Genomic DNA, 21,859 nt, shown 5'->3' with positions numbered 1-21,859 from the left:
TCACCCTTCTTCCCTTGTGAAGGAGATGTTAGGATTTTGTGTTTTCTGTTCAAGATGATATGCTTGGAACCAGATTTCACCCGCAACCTTCAAGGAACTGAAAATAAGAGAAAGTAAGTTTCTCTTCATTGCCATGAGAGTTAAGTCCTACTTAGAAAAAGTCTGCCTCTGATTCAAGCAGAAAAGTGAATTCAAGTGCAGTAAATTGAGGACAGAAAAAGTAGCACAAAAATCTCCGTGAGTGATACTTATCCTTTTAGGTATTTGACATGTCTTGACAGTATGCTTTACATTAGGGGTGAAATCCAGGAGGTTCTGGAGAACCGGTAGTGGAAAATTTGAATAGTTCGGAGAACCAGAAAGTACTGTCTCTGGCTGACCCCAGAGTGGGGTGGGAATGGAGATTTTGCAATATCTTTCCCCCCATGCCCACCAAGCCATGCCCACAGAACCGGTAGTAAAAAAAATTGAATTTCACCACTGCTTTATATGGACTTATATAAAGTCTACATAAAGTAGTACTTTATCTAAGCACCCAAATTTCATAGTCATGATGATAGGGAGAAGGCAGAGTCTGCCTATCTTTAGGAGGCATCTGGGAGTGTAATTTTCATGCAAGGAATATGGAAATAGTTTGCCATTGCCTTGATGTTAACTGATAACTAATTATTTAATACTAAATAATTTTATAAAAGATCCATGTGATAGAACACATGCTTAAGGACTAAGCATGTGTTGAATGTTTCCTAGATCCCCAACTCCTCTTCTGGCCTGATAGTCTGATACTTACTACACAATGTCAGCAAAGCCAGTGAAGAGAGGTTTTGACTGATATTCAATACCATGTTTAGCACACATGGATTTCACCAAAGGAGTCACCTTCCAAAAGTTGTGGCGAGGCATCGTAGGGAAGAGACTATAGGCAGAAAAGAAGGCAAAGAAGTTCTGATACTTTACTTTTTGCCTTATTCAAACTATGAAGCAGTTTCTCACTGATAGTTTAAAATCTTATTGCCCTAAATCAGTACTCACTGGTGCTCAATTTGAAGATTCAGGTGCCCCGTTACCCAGTCATTGAAAAAAGATTGATTTACATTGCACGTTGACTGAACCTGGGAGAAGAGAGAAAGACAGATGTTAGTCCAGACATACTGTGAATGAAGGAAGATCAAGCAAATGTCCACAATATATATTTATATTTGTCCATGATTTATATTTATATTCATGTTGGTTGGATTGTACGTATTGGTATATAACTAGTATTTCTAGACAAATATATTGAATTTTGGAAATCTTAAATTATATTACCCTAATAGTAGAGTTTAAATACTCATTTGTTATCAAATCTGATAGTCACCAGAGTACAGTTTTGAAAATGTGGAGAATTAAAATATAATTCTAGTAATATACTTATTTTTCATTTTGTGAAACATTTCTTTTCAATAGTAATTTTCAAAGCTTCCCCTTACTTATTCCAGACTGAACCAAGTTGTCTGGTATGATTTGAACTCACCGGCCTCCTTTTCTAAAAAGAATGTCCTGGGACAGTTGACATCATAGTGAGAATGGCTGGAAAATAGCAAGGCTCTGCTGAGCCCCATGAAATCCAACCGGTAAATGCTGATGGGAGACCTTATAGCTATCCTGGAGGGACAATGAAGGAAGGAAAGGCTCTTTGCTGACCATGAGAAACTTACAATTTCCTCATTAGCTGCAAAGCAAACTCTCCCGAACGACAGCAGGGGCAACTGCCATTTTTGGGCAGTCATGAAGGTGGGGCAACTGGGACAGTAAAATTTGTGCAGGAGTGATATTGAAGAAGAACAGTGTGGTGGCTGTGTGAGGAGATTGTGGTTTTTTAAAACTTCTGTCAGAAATGCCCCTTTCTAGAAAAGATTGATCAACAGTGGGGCTGAAAAAGAAGGGGGTAGTTTTGTCAAGCCTCCAACCCCTGAAACAGTGGCGGATAAGCACAGAGCTGAAAGAGATCCAAAATAAGATATATTGTTTGATTATTTGGATACTATAAATGCTAAAAGAAGAAAAGCAGAGTGGCCATCTAAGGATTTAATAAACTCTTATTTGGGTTAAAATTTGGTTCCAGAACTTTAAAAGAATATGGTGTAAACAAAGGAAACTAAGGAAGAGAAGTAGAAGAGAAACAGTGCAACAGCGACATCTTCTGGCCAGAGCAAAACCCAGAGGGGGAAGTGTGAAAAAGTAGAGAAGAAAGTGTGGATTAGAAATTAATCCTGAACAGTATATTGGAAACAGTGTTGCAAGACTATCATAAGAATTAGATAAATTGCCTGCACCTGGAATTTGTTTACCAAAGAAATTAAGAGAAAGAGAGTGGAAATAGTGTAAGCTGTAAACACTGTAGCTCTTTGATTGGATACAGACACTAGTAGCTGTATAATTGAGCAACTGGAATGGGGAATAATAGAAATTGCTTAAAAGATAAAGGAAGAATTCAACAGCAATAGGATATATATATTGATTTCTTTTGCATTTGACAATATAATACATTATCCAAAATTATAAATAATCTTATTTTTAGATCCATTTTGGGGGGCATCTCTGTTATTTTCTTTAAAAAATATCAGGCTTGCTTTCAATTTGTGCCTAATGGCAAACTGCAGTTTTCTTGGCAATAGATCTAGCTTGCCATTGCTTTCGTCATAGGTCTGAGAAAGTTAGTTTCTTTCTTTCTTTTCTCTTCCTTTCTTTCCCCCTGATTTTTCCCTCTCTTTTTGTCTCTCTCATTCTCTCCTTCCAGCTCTCTTTCATTTCCCTATCTCTCTCTCTCTCCCCCCTTTTCTCTTTCACCTCTTTCTTGGGCATGTAAGCAAAATACCCTCCTGGACCAGGATCACGGCGGCGGGAACAGCAACTTCTTCTGCTGCCGCCACTGAGAAGTAACTAGCTGGCTGCGCTATGCAGGAGAGCCACGCTGTGCAGGAGACTCCTCAGCGCCAGACTCAGGTTACCACCATCCACGGTCCCCTTCATGTTGGCTCAGGAAAGAGCTGGAGCAGCCGTCTCTGGATGCAGATAGGGAAGAGTTCCAGAGCCCTGCGTCAGGAGAGCCCTCTGCAGTGTAGGAGAACTGGAGCTCTTCCCTCCCTGCACCCTACCAGCTGCTGCTGCTGCTGCTGCTCTCCATTCCTCTCCTTCCTTTTTTTTCCCCAAAAAATTTTTATTGGTTTTTACACATATATGGGGAAGGGTAAATCGGTATACAAAAAATTTTGGCAGCTCCCACACTGGTGTTAGTAATCCATCCAGCACTCACAGATTTTACAATCTTAAAAACAAAATACAAAACATAAGCAGAAAACAAGATCTTATTCTGTAATGTTAACCATGTGTTCATTCATTTTCCTTTGTCACTTCTAAGGTATCACCAATTGCTATTTATTTCAAATATTTTTATTTTTGTGATCTGAGCCTTTTCGATATTGCTTCTTCCTCACTGTCCCCAGAGGAGCCTTCAGCCCCCCCCCCTCCTTCTTGTCCTGCACCATGCTGCTCCTGCCACCACCCTCACTATGTTCGTCCTCTAGGAGGAGATATTTTTTTTAATAAAGGCATCTGCCTCCTGTACTGTATTGATTCTAATCCTATTTCCATCCCAGAAGATCAACATTCCTTCTGGCAGTAACCCTTTAAACCAGACTCCTTTATTATATAATTTCTTTGCTAAAGGGAAATACTTCCTCCTTCTCTCTCTTATCTGTTTTGGAATCTGCTTAAGAATGGTGATTTCTTCATCTTTATACTTCAATGGTCTCTCCCTTTGGATCCCAAGTACCTCATCCCTTGTGGTCCTCCTGAGAAATTTAACATTCTTTCAAATTCTATTTTTGCAAAAAAGTTTTCCAAGTCTACATTTCCCTTCCATTGTTTTAATCTCTTCCCCCAGTCCAGCCGCTTCCTCCTCTAACACCAAAATCTTTTGTTTATTCTCTGCAATATGGTGTTTAACATCTCTGAGTTTTTCTCTGAGCTCTGTCATTTCTTTTTTCAAATCATTCTGTCCCCTCATCAGTTCTTGAAACATTTGAGTAACAGATAGTTCTTTTGGTCCCTCTCCAGTCCCCTCCCGCTGTAACAATGATGTAATCTTTGTCTGTTGCATACTGGGACTTGAAGAGGCAGATGGGGGGGCTGAGAGTGACTTGCCCGTCGGTGGCTTTTTTGGCCCCATTTATTTAAAGTTCAGAGATGTCAATCTTTTTCCAAGAAAATGGCGTCCGAGGATTACGCAGCTGTGCCAGTCTCCAAAGTACAAAACAAAGCCAAAAGCGGCCGTTCACAGTTCCAAGGCACGAGGCAAACCAGATGTAAAGTATCTAATAAGCAAAGTTCAGTAGAACCACATTTCAGGAAGGGGTCTCGGTTTCCCTCCGGGAGCGTAGTAATGCTGAGGGTGGTTTCGAAGGGCAGACTTCATTTATGATTAAACAAACAAAGAAGGGCGGGCGCCATCTTAGCTCCTCTTTCCACAGGGAGAAAGAAAGCAGAAATCTCCATCCAGGTTTTTAAAGGGAAAAGGCTCCACAGTCATTCCTGGCAATCGTCATAAAGATCTTTCACCATTGGCTAGCTCAAGTGACAGCTCAGCCTTTGTTGTCTCCCTTTTAAGAGAGATCATTCAAATGCTGCTTATTCCAAGGGGGGGTTAGAAAAGAGAAACGCCCCCCTCTAATCACCACTCAAATAGGATGAGCACAAAACTTACAGGAGTCTGCTGCTTTCCCTTTGATCAATCAGAGAGTTCAGGATGGATCCCCCCCAACACCAGGATCCTGCCGCACTTCTCCAATTACATTTTCTCCTCTGGGTCCATTTGCCAAAGAGGCGGGCAGCGCAGTGCTGTCCCTCGCCCCCTCTTCACTCCCCGGCCCCTAGGCAAGGCTGAAAAGCACCCCGCCGGCTGCCGCCTTTTGGGGGGCTTCAGCAAGGGAAACCCTTCAGGGCCCACTGTGCTCCTTACGGAGCTGGCCGGGGAGACGAGCGGCAGACAACACATCCGTTGCCTTCAGGGACCGGAAGTCGTCTCCCATTCCCCTCCTTCCTGAGCCAACACGAAGGGGACAGCAGCTCACACCGACCTGAGTCTGTCGCTGAGGAGTCTTCAGTGCAGCGTGGCTCCCCTGACCTGCATACCCAGTTACTCACCTCATTGCGCAATGGCGACAGCGGGAGGAGAATTGTTGCCCGCTCCGCCTTGATCCTGGCCCAGGAGGGTATTTTGGTTGTGCGCACAGACAAGAGATGAGCAGCTAACAATCTCCCCCTCGGATCACAAGGAACTAAGCAGAGCCGGCTCAGCGGAGCCAGGCCTCTGCTTGAGGGAGGGGGGGAAAGCAATGTCAGGTGGAGACTCGGCTGCCGCCTCTGCCTCTCCTCAGCCATTGCCCTTCTCACTGCCCAAGCCTCCCCCTTTCATGCAGTTCAACCCCGGCGAAGCCATGTGCCCTGTAGGAGCTCCTAGGCTGGAACAGTCACTGTAAAACCTGCATGGGAAGCCAGCCAGACTGGCCTGCTGGGAAGCCCATCAGTCTTCTGGCAAACCTAATTCTGCCATGTGGGGAACCCGAGCCACTCCTTCCTTTCGGGCCGGCTTCTCACCAGCTTCTCCACGGGAGGCTCCTTGGCAATCACTGTGAAATGGTTGGTCGACCCCCAAAGGGGTCGCAACCCACAGGTTGCTCCTTCCTTTTGGGTCAGCTTCTCGCCAGCCTCTCTGCATGGGAGGCTAGGCGGACTGGCCTGCTGGGAAGCCGGTCAGTGTTCTGGCAAATCTAATTTGGCCGTGCAGGGAACCCAAGCCGCTCCTTCCTTTTGGGGCGGCTTCTCACCAGCTTCTCCATGGGAGGCTCCTTGGCACCCACTGTGAAAAGGTTGGTCAACCCCCAAAGGGGTCACAATCCACAGGTTGCTCCTTCCCTTCGGGCCAGCTTCTCGCCAGCCGCTCTGCGGGAGGCTCCTCAGTGACCTCTGTAAAAAGGTTGTTCAACCTCCAAAGAGGTCGCAACCCACAGGTTGAGAACTGCTGCTGTAGATTCATACAAAATGAGTTTTAAAGAAGGTTGGTGTACTTTTCAAAATGTAATGGACATGATGCAGAAAAGTTTTAAGGAGACTATGGGAAAAATGGAAAATTCCATACAAGGGTTAATGAGCGAAGATCAAGTTGCCCAAGAAAATGAGGAGCTAACAAAAGAAAGGGAAAAGCCAATAAAAGAAATGAAAAAGGGGGGCAATAAAGAGGAGATAAGAATAAAAATAATAGTGGTGGATGAATTAAAAAAGGGGAGAAATATATTAGGAAAGTTGAATGATATGATTGAAAGGAAGAAAGGGGCTGGGATAGAAAGCTTAGAAGTTAGGCAGCGGAAAAGGGTGGAGATGGCAGGAATATTTAGACCAAACATCCAAGAAGTAGATATAGATAAAATTAGAGATGTAAGGGAGGAATATGGGAGGCAGCCCCCCCCCCGCCACAAAAAAGCATAACAATTAAATTATCGAGGTGAGCAAAAGATAATGGTGAGATTATTTTTTTCCTTCTCTTTATTGCTGTTTGGACTTGCCTTGTCTTTTCCTTTCTTTTCTTTAAGACATAGCAATTATAAAGTTGAAGTGGACAATGAGGTGATGAAGGGATTATTTTCTTCTCTGTTGTTATTTTTGAGTTACTCTTCCCTATATCTCCCTCTATTTTCTTTTTTCTTTTATTTCCTTTTTTTTTCTTTTCTGACGTAGGATATACTTAATCTTATATGTTATTAACTGCTAGATAAGAGAGACAGAAGTTAGAGAAGAAGAGATATTAAAGGATGAAGTATTAAAGAGAAGAGTGGTTAAAGTACATAATGCCAAGTATTACTGTTATTGCATCACTATGCTATTACAATATTGCTACTATGTGGTAATAGTGGAGATAAATGTGACAACAAAGACGAATATTATGATTGTTTAAATGTGATTGCACCCAGACAACCCACTGTTTGATAAAAATTGGATTGAATAAATAAAATAAATAAAACTTGGGGGGAGGAGAGAATATCCTGATCTGGATGAAAACCAGATGCTGGGAATGGAAATTTTTCTGCACTGGCCAGTTTCTCTTTCAGTTAGCACTATTGTCTTAAAATGAGGCCAAAGAATATTTGTTCTACTCATCTCATTTCCATTTTTATAAAGTCCAAACAAAAGCAAGGGCAATCATAATCTATAAGAAAAGGCATAGCATTTCTAAACACACTTCAAACTTTTCTATGATAGGAAAAGCACGGTAAAAGAAATAATAATAGGTAAAAATAACTTCAAAAAAGGAATTCAGTTTTCACATGTGCAAATTATAATTGATTATTATGGATCTGTGAATTATTGTCAATCAATCAATCTTTATTGATTAGCACTTGGGCCATATCAAAGTACTAAGTTCCAGAGACAAAAACTACAGTTTCAAATGAGATTAAAATAAACCACAATTTAAAATATAAACAGAATAGAGGGCAATAATTAAATTATAGTCATATAATGAAGTTACGCAGACAAGCTAAAGTTTAATCATATACAGCCATAAATATTATCTCTCAGATCTCTCTTACCTGTGTAGAGAACCAATCCATATTTTTATCATGATCGATGGGCATAGGAAGATGATTCGTCTGTGTTATCCATGTAAATATAATACTCTCAAGAACACTGAGAGACAGAAATGAGGCAAAGTCAGGCAAATTAGGCAAAGTGAAACTATATCTACACAAACAAGCCTTTAAGTAGAATAGTGGGACAAATTTATTTGTTTGTTTGTTAGGCGTAGAATACAAGACATTTACTAGACCTAATGATGCCTTTCTATGGAAATCAATACATTTCTAACACTCCTCCAGTGACAATGAGTCAGATTAAAACCAAAGACCAGGACCCCCAATCTTTCTGATTTAGTGGACAAATTTGGAAGGTTGACCAGATACCATGGAAACTGATCCCAAATGGAGACTACAGAGTGGCTTGGCTTTATTCCAGATAGCTATTATAATGGCAGTGGTAGAACTGAAGCCCACACATATGGAAGTTAGGGAAATGATAATCTAGAGCCGGGATAGCGGAACTATGGCATGTGTGCCACAGATGGCAGGCGGAGCCATTTGTCAGGGTAGGGGAGGCGTTGCCCTGTCAGCTGGACAGCGTGCAGGCGCACGCTGGCCAGCTGAGTTCAGCCTTTTTTAAAGCCATTTTTCGCCCTCCCAAGGCTCCAGACGCTTTGTAGGAGCCTGGGGAGGGCAAAAAGAGCCTCTCCGTCCTACCCCTCAGAGGCCCTCCAGAGGCTTCAGGGACTTTCAAGAGGCTTCCCTGAAGCCTCTAGAGGACTGAAAACCACCCTATGTGCAAACCGGAAGTGGGGGGACCCATGCGCATTGGGGGGGGTCGCGTGTTGGATTATAGGTGAGGCACACCCATGCACAATGCCCCTGCATTTCCCCACCCCACCCACTAATGGCACTTGAGCCAAAAAAGGTTCACCATCGCTGATCTAGAGAATGTAGATCTAGAGAATAGTCAGGGTCTGGGAAGAGATAGTGTAACACAAAGAAAATAGTACATATGATGAACAGTACTTCAAAAGAAGGAGGTATCCCAAAACACCCTTGAATCCCAATATGGGGTTGAAGGCAAGAAAGAATCGGATAAAATATGCCAGAGTCCATGCCATTTCCTGTAGAAGAAAAGAGAAGGAATGGAGAGTAGAATAAGCATCTTTTCTTGCTCCAAGTAGACACCTACATGATATCTTACTCAGATCCAGATGTATATCTTCTAGAAACTCTGCTCTGTTTACTGTCCATTTTGACAGAACCAGTTCTACCCTGAGTTCTTTTTAATGGATTGACAGATTTAACTGACTGAAAAGAGCCATAGAAAAATTCACTAGACAAGATTGCAAATGCTTGGTTTTCTTTAAAGTACAATATTTTGAGGTCACATTATTCCAGAAAGTGATAGAGATGGAGAGAAGTTTCTTTCCATGTTGTTATTAGGTTTTTTTTTAGTTAATCAGGGAAGACAAACTTTTTATGTAGTGATTATCAATACAAGAGACCAGGTGTGTTTTAAGCACCAGTGTTGCTGTGCGTGTGGACTTCTTTGAGCTCATAAAAACATTATTTTCAATAACTGACATGTTTATGTGATATCAGGTGAGAATGTAGTGATTTTATTAGCTTTGATAATCTCATAAAATTTCAGACATTTATAATTAGAGCACTTGAGAATAGTATATGGCAAATTCCCACTTTAAGCAAGGCTGGAAAAGTCTTTATAGTTTTATTCAAGCCACCATAAATCATTTTTAATCAAAGTCCTCATAATCACTACTTGAGAAAACTAGATTGTAATTCTTGTACATTCTTAGTTCAATCAATGTTATTGTCCAGTTGCCTCTAACGTTTCCCCAACATGCCTTCTATATGTTTGTTTTCCCAGGAACAAATTGAATGCATTCTTCATAAAAGGCCTTTTGATAGCCAGCAATAGTTCATCTGGAAGCACTTTGGAATTGGGTGACATTGACTTTCCCATTAACAATATTGCCATACAAATTTTATAAGCCCCTAAAAATGATTCAGCCTTTTCAAATCCTCTTAAGGAAATAAAATTCTAAACCTAGAAACGTACCATGGGGGGAGGGGTGTCTCAGTATTGTATTATTTAATATTTGGTAGGGATTATTTGTCTACTCACCCTCCAGAGCTTGCGTTGGAATATAAAGTACAAAGAGTAAACTTGAAGAGTAGGCCCTATAATCAGTGGCAATGCTGCAGAAGGAAACAAGATGCATACAGCCATTAACTGCCCTTTCTATCCATAAAAGAAGCAACAACCACATTCCTCAATGTTCTGTATTTACCATTTTATTTAACAATTATAATTGTACTTGAGAATCTCATCATCAAAAATAAATCAACTCCAAAACTTGTATGTGGCAGAGACGGCCTGAATTGTGCCACTCAAACTATTCGTTCTGGCTCCATTAGAACCAATTGACTAAAATACACTTGAATGAGCTAAAGGAAGCTCTGTTATTCCTTGTGATAAGTGGACAATACTATCTTACTCCATTCAGATTTATTTAGAGGAAAGCCCTGGTAAATCCAGTGAGACCACCTCTCACTTGTTTATATATTCATTCAAAAGAGACATCTTGTAAAACTGCCCATCGTGTAAAATACAACTCTGGGTGACTTACAACAATATAAAAACTAGAGACAGGGCAAGCTACTAGTATATATAAAGAGAGCAAACCCCACTACCTTCTAGCACCAATGATGTTACCTAATTGGGTAATGAAAGTCTGCAAGAAAATTACTGGCCTCAAGGAGCACCAAGGACCCCACAGTTCCACCCCAGCTACAAATATTATCTTCTATTGGAATCACCTGAATAAAAGGCATTTTCCCTTCAAAAGAGGGGAGGGATTAATAGTCCAGAGGAAAAGAAGCATAGAAGCACATCAAGGAAAGTTGCAAATACTCTACTTGCTGACCAATAGCAGAGAAGAAAAGGAGAAGATATTCCAGAGACAGGAATTAAGGGAGAACAGTGTTTGTAAGAAGAAAACATTATTATATAATAGTACCCCAAAATATGATATTGTAATAGAATATATTAATTGTAATCATTATAATAATTGTAATTAATGTAACAATATAGAAATAGTAATAGAAAAAAATGTATAGTAGAGGCAATAGAAAATACACTTACACTTGTAAGTTACACATTTTGCTTTTATATCTTGGGTTTTTTTCAAACTAGAATATCTCCCTAACCCTTATAGGAAGTTTTTTTTAACTTGTTCAGAGTCCAACAAGTTATTGGTTCTTGAGACTCAGACTCAACACTTAATCTAATTGGAGAGAGTTTTTTTTAAAAAAAATACTTATGATAGAGGTTCCCTCTGAACTGCTGTAAGCAACTAGTTGTTGTGGCACTGGCTTGACTGGCTTCAAGAAAGGAAGGACCAAGTCATGGAGTTCATGAGATTCAATCTTTATTAGCTTGGATGGCAGTGTGGTAGCTTTCAAAGGCCATCTGAAGGAAGACCAGTGGATTTCCTTGGTTGGTTATTGTGAGAATGGACTGCTGAACTTGATGGGCCAAGGATTAGATCCAGCAGGCACCATTTATGATCTTATGAATAAAGCAGTTTCAAAAAGAAAAACAACTGCTGGTGAAGAGGTTGGACTATATTCTCCATTATGTTCCTCTCTCTCTTCCATGGCAGTTTTCTTCCACTGTAATTTGATTTATGGATGCTCCTCAGTTGTGTCTATAGAGCATCAAATAATTGAGCAGTTGCATGAGAAAGTGCAATACCCTCTCCAGCTTGTCGTGTCTCTCTTTGCACTGTTTAGGCATAGTCAGTTTCTGAAGGTATGGACTGAGAATCAGGATGTCTCCCTCCACCTTAAATATGTAGATTAAACTCATGGGAATCTGTGAGTTCTCAGAAAGGAAAGATTTCCTCCTCATTCTCTGCAATGTTCTGTAGTTGCTACTACTGCTCTTCGCCTTCCCTCCTCCTCTTTATCTTATAATTATCATTTATCTTAATAAGAGTTGATATTAACCTAAACTGTGCTGGGGATTATGTAGAATGCATAAATATGATCTGCCTCTGAGCTCATGGTTGAATAGATAAGAGTCCAAAGATGATGTGAAAGTTGTTTTTTTGACAGAAGAAAAAGTTCATTTGGAGTTTAACAGGAGGTAGGGGGAGAAAAGATACTCACTGAAGAAAAAATACATGTGCTGATAGTTATAAGGCATGTATTTCTTTTTCTGCAAACCCAACTGTAAAAGAAAGGCATGAAAAAAGCAAATAAATTTCAATAGGTAATTATAACTTAAGGCTCCATTTATATTACATCCTTTTCATCTGCTCTGTGAAATAAATTCTCAGGCAGGAAAAAAAACAAAAAAAGTGAGATGTACATAGCTATCACAATAATAAATTGCAATTGTGGTAGTTAGAATAGATTGCAGTCTTTATTTTCAAATATTCCAGGTGCAGAAACACATGGCAGAGCGAGATAGCTTGTAAAATTAAGCCCTCCAATAGAAATACAGAAAGAACAGACTTAAACTTAGATTTCTTAGTCAGGAAAGGAAGCTGTCCCCTTAGGTAGCAGTAACACTAGATAAACTTTTACTAATCTTCCCATTGGTAGAAGGCCCCAAAGGAAAGTATTACTGATGGACCTGGATCTGATGGGTTCAAAGTCTTCCATTGTCCCAATATCAGCTCTTCAGCCACACCATCCTATAGCCACCAAAATAAATGTCCCGACTGGTTTCAGAAGAGGTGAATTAACAATAAAAAGGGAATCCAGAATCTCAGCTAAATAGGCAGCTTCTTCATTTTGATATTTTTACTGACTGCCACATCCTCACAACCTCAAAACCATCAGAGATAGAACATTTTCTACCAGTATTTCTGCTTGTGAGGCACAAGTAATTCTATATTTTCTTTGTTTGAAGAAACAGCCAAGGCAGAATATGCTTATCAAATCTGAAACACTCCACTGAGATTATTCACAAAATAGTAAATCCAATCCATAACATTAACCAGAGAAAGAGCAAAAGGGAACAAACAAAGAGATGCTTAAGCTCCATACTACCTTCCATCTTTTAATCTATCCTATTCCTATCAGAGCTGCCAGGATTTTTGGACAGGAAGACAATCTGCTACTTTGCTTCCCTAACTCATCTTCTTGGGATTGCGCTCACATGGCCATAAAAACTTTCTGCTTTCCTCAGAATCCTTTTGTACATGATTGTTCAGTCAATCCCGTGAGCTAATTCCCTCAATAATCCAGTTCATAATATTCAACTATAGCTATAAACTACCATAGGAGAACTAGTTTTAAGGCATCAGGCTAGAAACTGCAAGATTGTGAGTTCTAGTCTCTCCTTGGACAATGCCACCCAGCCTTAGAAAGCAGGGGTCCATTATCAGTGGTGGGATTCAAACTTTTTTACTACCAGTTCTGTGGACATGGCATTGTGGGCATGGCAGGGGAAAGGATACTGCAAAATCCCCATTCCCTCCCCACTCTCAAACTTCTGCTACCAGTTCTCCAGAACCTGTCAGAACTTGCTGGATACCACCTTTGGTCCATATAGAGAAATACACTTTTGTTATGGCCACCTTGGGTGAACATTTTGTCCAACCCTACTAATCTACTATCTCAATGAGATCTGTCTTATCAAACGCTGCTAATAAATATAAATAATAAACCCAGTAGACTGTGTTCAACTCTAACTAATTGACAATGAAATGGCTTAACAGTTGCTGTTCTGAATGCTGATCTGAAAGGAGAATGGCCAGGGTTCAGTAAAATCTGTTGTCATCTAAGCAGTTGCTTCTTACCTCCAAAGAAAGAGTTTCCCCTAATGACAAAATAAAGGGATGAAATGAAACATCTGGGTCCTTCTCGAAACAGTTGGGTTTAGCATGATGCTGGGAATGGTGCAAAGACCACCAATTAGCTGAATGCCCCTGTAGAGGAAGAGTGAAAGAAAGCATTCAGGCTCTTGTAAAAGATTGCTTGACTATTTAGTGCTCTGCTTTGAAGAGGTAATGGAGAGGAGATTCCATTGAACCTTTGAATCGGATGTTCAAATAAGTTTGAGATGTTGAATCAGCTGACTCTGAATTATCTTGGAGAGGTTCAAAACAGTTTGAAGATTAAGTGCTCTTTCTAGCTTTGAAGAATCTCAAGCATTCATTGCATATGTGGACAAAACGGGGGGGGGGGGATTTTGAGAACTGTAATAAATTCCCTGATATTAACATGACTAGGTGGCAAATGAGTTTTATCACCTTTCAAAACCCTGCCTGTCAAAGCACTGGAACAGATGCTGCTCTGCTATTTATGTATTTAGAGAGATTCATTTGTGGGGAGAAACAGAAAACAAAATAGAGATCTACATCTATTCTGCTCTGTCTCTGTCTTGCTTCCATACCATTTTATTCTTAATTTTTCTTCGATTCACCTGTAGTATAGTCCCTATTAGCTTTGGGAGCAATATTGTCCTTCCTTTGTCACTGGCATTTAATCAGGCTTATTGATCAGGGAATTTTATCACTGGCATTTAATCAAACAAAAGCAGGTGAAAATAACACCTGATATGCTCATCTAATTTCACTGATAATGTTGATACAAAGATTTTAATAGCAGTGCTAGGAAATAGATTATACCAAAATGATACCATTTGTTATTAAGAATGTTGAAGCAGGATAAAAAAATTAGGCATGCGGTCGGTTTATCATAAAAGCCCTCATTTTTTTGATCTTCATTGTATCTAGAATGTATTTGCACATATGTATACCAATTGAGTTCAATACCTTCTTGTTTCAATTCTTGTATAGATTTAAGTTCACCCTCTGTATTCAATAATTCAGCATATCTAACTGTTTCTTCCCTTTTAAATACTATTGGATATGAAAAGGCTTCAATAGTTGATATCCAGACTGGAATTTTCAAGTAGTGCAACCTCTTAACCTTCTCCCAATTTGATAACAGAGCCTCTCTTATAAAATGGTCTCTGAAATAACCATGCTCTTTAGTTCCTTTATACCATAAGTATGCATGCCACCCCAACAGCAGGTCATGACCCTCTAGATTCAAAAGCCTATCATTTCTTAACATTATCCATTCCTTAATCCACATCAAACTAGCTGCCTGGTAGTATAACTCCCAATCAGGTAAGCCCCACCCTCCCCTTGATTTGGCATCTTGTAACAGTTTACATTTTATTCTTGCTTTTTTCCCTTGCCATATAAATTTCAACACCATTTTATTTAATTCTTCAAAATAGCCTTTCCCCAACTTAATTGGAATAGTCTGGAACAAATATAACAGTCTAGGTAAGATATTCATTTTAATTGTTGCGATTCTACCAATCATTGATAATTGAAGGTTCTCCCATTTCGCCAAGTCTGTTGCAATTTGTTGCTTCAATTTAAGATAATTATCTTCTTTGAGGGTGCTGCATTTGGCTGTTAGGTGAATCCCCAAATATTTAACTTTATTTGTGATTTGCATTTCCAAATTTTCCGCCAATTCTTCTTTTTGTTTTCGGGTATATTTTTTGTCAAAATCTTTGTTTTATCTTTGTTTATTTTTAAACCTGCAACTTCTCCATACGCCTCAATTTCTCCTATCAGTTTAGGTGCAGATTGAAATGGCTCCTCAAGAATGAAGACTAGATCGTCAGCAAATGCTTGCAACTTGTATTCTTCCTTTTTAATGGTCATTCCCTTTATTTCTTCCTCTTCTCTAATCTTTCTATTTAGTACTTCTAATGTTAAAACAAAAAGCAGTGGTGATAGTGGACAGCCTTGTCTCGTACCTCTTTTAATTTCAATTGGATCCGTCAGTTCTCCATTTATCATTATCTTGGCTGTTTGCTTGTGGTAAATCGTTTGTATAGCTTGAATAAAGTTCTTACCAAAGTTCATCTGTTCCATTTGTTGTGTCATAAACGTCCAGTTCACATTATCGAAGGCTTTCTGCGCATCCAGAAACATCAAGGCCACTTGCTTCCCAGAGTGGACCTGATAATATTCCAAGGTATCCAGAATTGTCCTTATATTGTCTCTAATTTGCCTCTTTGGTAAAAAACCATTTTGGTCCGGATGGATGAACCCATTTAAGTATTTTTTCAGTCTCTCCGCCAGTATGGAAGCAAATAGCTTATAGTCTGAGTTCAACAAGGAAATAGGTCTATAGTTCTTAATTTGCGTATGGTCTGCCTCCTCTTTGGGTAGCAATGTAATATATGCCTCCAACCATGAATTAGGTATTTTGCTTTCAATCATTACTTCATTCATGACTTCTAGTAAAGGAACGGCCAAGGATTTTTCTAGTGCTCTATAGAATTCCACAGGAAGGCCATCCGGTCCCGGGGCCTTCCCATTATTTTGTCTTTTAAGGGCCTCGGTTAGTTCCATCATTGTTATTTTATCTTCAAGTATAGTTCTAGTATCATTTGGTATTTGGGGGAGTTTGGCATTTTGTAAATATTGTTTCACTTCTTCCTCTTTTATGTTCTCTTGTTCATACAACTTGGCATAGTAATCTTGTATAATTTTCTTTTTTTCCATATTTCCATAGTGCAATTGTCCTTGTTCGTCTCTTAGTTGTAATATTTTCTTGATCTCTCTTTCTTTTCTCAGTTTATATGCCAGCCATCTGCCTGGTTTATTTGCATTTTCAAAATAGTTCTGTTTAGCGCCTCTGATTTTTTGAGCCAAGTCCTCCTTTTCCAGTAGGTCCAGTTTGTGTTTTATTGTATCCATCTTTATTTTAATCTCTTTCTTTTGTGGAAGTTTCTGTAGTTCTTTTTCCAGTGTGCTGTAATCTTTTTCTAGATCCTTAGACACTTGTCTTTTCTTTAAGTTTCTCTTTCTTGCATAGTCTATTATCAAACCTCTAGAAAAGGCCTTCATTGTATCCCAGAGATTCTGTAAGGATGTGTCTTCTTTTTTGTTTTCTTTAAAGAAGAAAGTCAATTCTTTTTCCATTTTCTTTACAAATTCTTTCTCTTTCAATATCATGTTATTTAGTGTCCATCTAGATCTTATTCTTTGTTGTCTCCAACCTATTGCCATTGGATTGTGATCCGCCCAGGTGTTTGACTCAATCTCCACGTCTAGTGCGCTGCTGGATATGCCCGTTGAGGCCCAAATCATGTCAATTCTAGAGAGCGATGAGTGTCTATTTGAATAGAAGGTGTATTGTTTTTTAGTGGGGTTCCTTTCTCTCCAAATGTCTTTTAGGTTTATTTCATCCATCATCCTGAAGAAGGACTTTGGGAGTATTTTTCTATTTAGTTTTGTTGTTTTGTGGGTTTTATAGTCCAAGTTCTGGTCTACAATACCATTGAAGTTTCCCATCATGCAAATGTCAACATAGTCTAGATCAGAAATTTTCTTGTGGATTTTTTTATAAAAGTCATCTTGTTTTTCATTAGGTGTGTAAATTCCAATTAGCAGTATTTTCCTAGCATTGTCCATTATCTCCACCATTAAAATTCTTCCATCTTCGACTTCCGGTTCCGGCGGCTGACGGCGACGGGGAAGTCCTTTGCCCGCTCCGGCTCCCCGGTGGGCTTCCCCGCTTCTTGGGGGGCACAGGACGCCCCGGAGAGGCGTCCTGCCGAAGGAGCGGCTTCGCAGGGGACCCTGGCATCGGCGGCGGCTGGTGGGGGCTCTCCGCTTTGCTCCAGGCATCGGGGAGCAGTCTCGGAGGGCACGCGTGCGTCTTCGCAACAGGCTGATCGGACGATGTAAAAATAGAAGGAAGCAACGGCGGTGTGGTGAGGCGCTTTCCCCCTTCATTCCCTCTTTTTTTGACTTGATGGACCTTTCAGCAATTTAAAACGTGAAACTTTCGGATTTCCTTGGAGGCGCGGCTGGAGGGAGGGGGATTCCCCCCCCCTTGGACAAGCAGCTTCGAAAAATTCTGCTCACACCCCCAGGGAAAGGAGGAGGGGGGAGAGCCAACCAATGATGCCTCACCCCTGTAAAAGTGATTTTTCACTAGATTTAGCTCCATAACTTACTGATGACCTGAGAACTTTGTGAACTTTTAAAACTTTATTATTATGCCTCTGAGCCCAAAGCTGGCAGGGCAAGATGGCACACTTCCGTTGTCTTCATGAACTGTGAAACCTGACTCCACCTTTAAAATTCAGGCTTCCGGTCTTTGTCTCCGTGTCACCCAGAGGAATCTCTTGTGGATTGTTATTTTTTGAACTCTCTGGGGGGAAAATTCCTCTCTATTGCCAGACTGACTAAAGAAACTCCCTTCTGCTTGGATCTTCTATCTCCTGGACTCATCTGTCTGCTCTACTTCTCCAGCTGTCCATTCTCCATACTGACTGATCTCTCTACTTTATAAACTATGTCTCCTAAAAGACCACCTCCTGGAAAACCTGGCTTTGCTACTTCTGCCCCGACATCTGCAACATCCAGTCCTGCCACACAATCAAAGATCACAGAACTGATGCAACCTAAGAGTACAGAGATGGATTTGCAACAAATGCTACAGCAACTTATACAGGGCCAGGAAGAAATTAAGAAACAATTAAAGGAAATGAAGGAAGAAATCAAAGAAAACCAAGTCCAAATTTACAAGAATTCACAGAGACTGGACCTTGTGGAGGGGGGGGTGGCGGAGGTGAGGGGGGGTAGAAGCAGTGCAGAAGGGAAACAAAGAACTTGATACTCAGCAAATGAAAACAGAATTTGAGAGAATGTCCCTTTATCTTAGATTTCAAAATGTCATAGAAGTAGATGGGGAAAATATAAGGGACATTATGACCAACATCTTGGCTGAATACATACACAAAGAGAAACAACAGATGGAATGGGAGATAGATCTGGTTTACAGAGTGAATTCAGCTTATGCTAGAACACACAATGTACCCAGGGAGGTTCATATTAAATTCCTTAGAAAAAGCACAAGAGATGAAATTCTGGGTGTGCAAAGGGGGCAGGCACTAACATACCATGACAGGGAGATAACCATCCTGAAGCAGATCCCCAAGAAAATTAGGGAAAAAAGGAAAAGTTATTCGCAATTGGCGAATAAATTATACCAGAAGGGGGTGTGGTTTAGATGGTTGATGCCTGAAGGTATGCTGATATTCTGGGAGGAGACAAGAATTAGAATTAACACACCCATAGAGGCACAGGCCTTTATGGAAAAAAACAAAATAAACCTACAAAAAACAGAAGATCCTACTACGGATATGCAGGACACGGGAGGGGCCGGAGCTCTGCCAGCGGGGGGAGAAGGGGCAATACCAAGAAAGCTCAGATCACAAAAATAAACAAGAAAATTTCATATTATAAAATGACCGAAAGTAGTAATGGAATTATATGTTGAACATATACTACAATGTGTAAACTGATGGAAAATATTAACAGAACTAACATGCTGATTATATATGATTATGTATCAATGTTTTATACCTAGATGTATTCTATGAGTTTGGAGGGGGGGGCGCCTGCCACACTTTGGAACTGCCAAAATTTGTATACCTTTCCATTTACCTTTTCCCCTATAAATGTTAAAAAAACCAATAAATTTTTTTTCAAAAAAAAAAATTCTTCCATCTTCGTCTGTATAGATTTATTTTGCAGGGATTTTATCTTTAATGTAAAAAGTCACACCTCTTTGTTTACAATCCGCTAACGAAGTAAAATTTTTTCCCAGCTTTGGTTGTACTAATAGATGACTGTTTCTTTGCTGGATATGTACTTCTTGTAGGCAAATTATGTCTAATTTCAATTTTCCTAATTTGTGAAATATTTTGTTTCATTTATATGGCGAATTAAGTCCATTTATATTAATTGAGAGTAATTTTATTCCTTCCATCCTTATGTTTTATATATAGGGTTTATAGCTCTAGTTGATCTTGGTTCCCATTGTGCTCTGATCTCTACACCCCCAACAGCACCTTCTTCAATGTCAATTCCACCTACAGCACCCTCTGTCCTCTCAATTTCGATTACGGGTAAATCCAGCAGTTGCACTGGTAGGTCTTCATTTCCAGGCTTCTCTGCCTTTCCTCTCAAATGTTCTGTGTAGAAAGCTTCTGCCTTCTCAATTGTATCAATTCTGTATCTCTGTCCTTTCCATACAAACATGAGGCCTTCCGGAATCAACCATCTATAGTTAACTCCTATTTTAAGTAAAACTGTAGTCAAAAATTGGTATTTTCTTCTTTTCTCTCTCTCACCCTTCTTGGTATTTGTTTTAGAATTGCAATCTCCTTGCCTTTGTATTCCAGTTTTTTATCTCTTGTATTTTGCAGGATTTGTAGTTTTAGTGCTTTTTTCGTAAATCTTACATGGACCTCCCTTGGGAGGAGTTCCTCGTTGCATATCTTGTATTAACTCGAAATGTCTCATCTATCCCGTCCATTATCTTCTCCTCAGGTATCCCTGATATTTCTATGAGAATTTCAGATATTATTTGTGGCAGATTTTCACCCTTTTCTTCTACTATATTTTGAAACCTCAGAAAATATTCAGAGCGCTCCATCTCCAATCCAATTATTGCACTGCTTTCTGTTTCCACTTCACTCAATCTGGAATCAAATTCTTCATCCCTCTTCTCTCTCTGCTTCTCTCTTTCAGCAATTTTTTGCATAACATCTTCTTGTTTTTTGACCCACAGTTGTATATCTTTTATATTTCTCTCTGCTTCATCTGTTTTTTTTCTATGTTCTCCATCTTCATTTCCATATTGCCTGTTCTTTTTATAAGTGTATCCAATTTTTCATCAGTGCTTGTTTGTAGTTTCTGTATTGATTGCATAATTGAATCTAAAGATATGGTCTTCTCTTTTTCCTGTTGAATCATAGATTGTATTGATCTTTGTCCTCCTGCCGGTGAAGAAGCAGGAGTTGTTGTTGTAGAGCCCACTGGTGTTGGCTTTCTACTCATCTTGTTATTTTATTCTCTCTTCTTCTTCTTCTTCGTTTTGTGGTTCAGTCCAATTGCAATTAACACTAGGAGAAAAAGAAGATAGGAAGAAGAAAAGAGGAAGGGAGGAGGAAAAAGGGGAAAAGAGTGTATGGTAGTTAGATAAAAGTAATAAGGGGAGAAAGCAAGATTTAATAAAGGATATAAAAGAGAGGTAGAAGGAGGAGAGGGGCAAAAAGAGAAAATGAGAGAAAGGGAAAAAAAGACAACCCGTATAAGAAAGATAAGGGTAAATAAAGGGAGTGGGAGGAGAGAGAGACAAAATTGTATCTCTGTTATTTCAAAAAAGAAAAAAGGAAAAAAAACGGAAAAAGAAAAAATTACGGACCAAGAGAAAAAAAAATTATTCAGTGCTTCCAGGCTCCAGGACTTCAGGAAAAAAAGAGACAAACAGCACACGCACCAACCAGGAAAAAGAAAAAATCATCACATCCCCAGCAAAATAGTATAGACACTTAATGTAATTTCCAAAGTCACTCCAGTTTTCTCTTATAAGTCTTCCAAGATAAGTTTCCAGACCTTACAGCTCCACAAGAAACAGCCTGCTATAAACAGCTGTGTTCCTTGCTTCTTATCAGGTCTCGACCTTGGATAGATGTTTTTTTCTCAAAATAGTCCCAGCAGTAGGAATTGGCAACAATGTTTCAAAGTCCGCTAGATAGCAGTGTTAAAATAACAGTGTTAAAATGTATCCAGTCCCTAGCCCCTCGAAGCGCTGCCTTTAGTAAAAGAGAAAGTTAAGCTCAGCGAAAAAAGAAAAAAAATCTTTTAGGCATTAAAAGGAATAAAGTAAAAAAAAAGGCTCTAGTGAAGTCACTTTTAAAAAAAGAAGGGGAAATTAAAATCTTAACAGGTAATGATGAAAAATTAATTAAAATTTTTATGATTATTTATTAGAGGTGAAATTATATGAAGAACAGGTGAAAGGAACTATGCTAGCTTGGGGAAAAAACTTTGGATATGGGATTGACCTAGAAAAATGGCAAAAATTGTGGACTCAAAATTATAAAATGACAATGTCAATTGCATATAAAGAAAATTTGTATAAGATGTTTTATAGGTGGCACTTATCCCCATCGAGAATAGCAAGAATGTCGAAGAATAAGTCTGAAAAATGCTGGAAATGTCAACATACGCCGGGCACATTGTGGTGGACCTGTCCTGAAGCTAAAAGATATTGGACTAAAATACACATGTGGTTGGAGAAAATGATACATAAACATATAGACTTGAAACCAGAACTTTTTTATTGGGAATAATACCAGAAATATACAATAA

The 21,859-nt window shown here is 39.5% G+C and overlaps 1 protein-coding gene across 1 annotated transcript in view; it reads right to left on the bottom strand.

The window, feature by feature from the left end:
* Window positions 1-21,859, bottom strand: part of LOC309382950 (acyl-CoA (8-3)-desaturase-like) — a gene marked incomplete at both ends in the record, with an annotated part of 40,131 nt that continues 18,272 nt past the window's right edge. The window contains 8 exons of the mRNA XM_081934940.1: window positions 1-97; window positions 791-916; window positions 1,033-1,112; window positions 7,626-7,722; window positions 8,640-8,737; window positions 9,763-9,836; window positions 11,811-11,871; window positions 13,451-13,579. Of these exons, the coding sequence (XP_081791066.1) occupies window positions 1-97; window positions 791-916; window positions 1,033-1,112; window positions 7,626-7,722; window positions 8,640-8,737; window positions 9,763-9,836; window positions 11,811-11,871; window positions 13,451-13,579 (762 nt within the window). The remainder of the gene's footprint in view (window positions 98-790; window positions 917-1,032; window positions 1,113-7,625; window positions 7,723-8,639; window positions 8,738-9,762; window positions 9,837-11,810; window positions 11,872-13,450; window positions 13,580-21,859) is intronic.

Source organism: Natrix helvetica (genome assembly GCF_964273705.1).
Source record: "Natrix helvetica genome assembly, chromosome: 1".
In the NCBI taxonomy this organism is placed as follows: domain Eukaryota; kingdom Metazoa; phylum Chordata; class Lepidosauria; order Squamata; family Natricidae; genus Natrix; species Natrix helvetica.
Note: the sequence above shows the minus strand (reverse complement) of the source record. Positions and strands in the feature narration are given on the sequence as shown.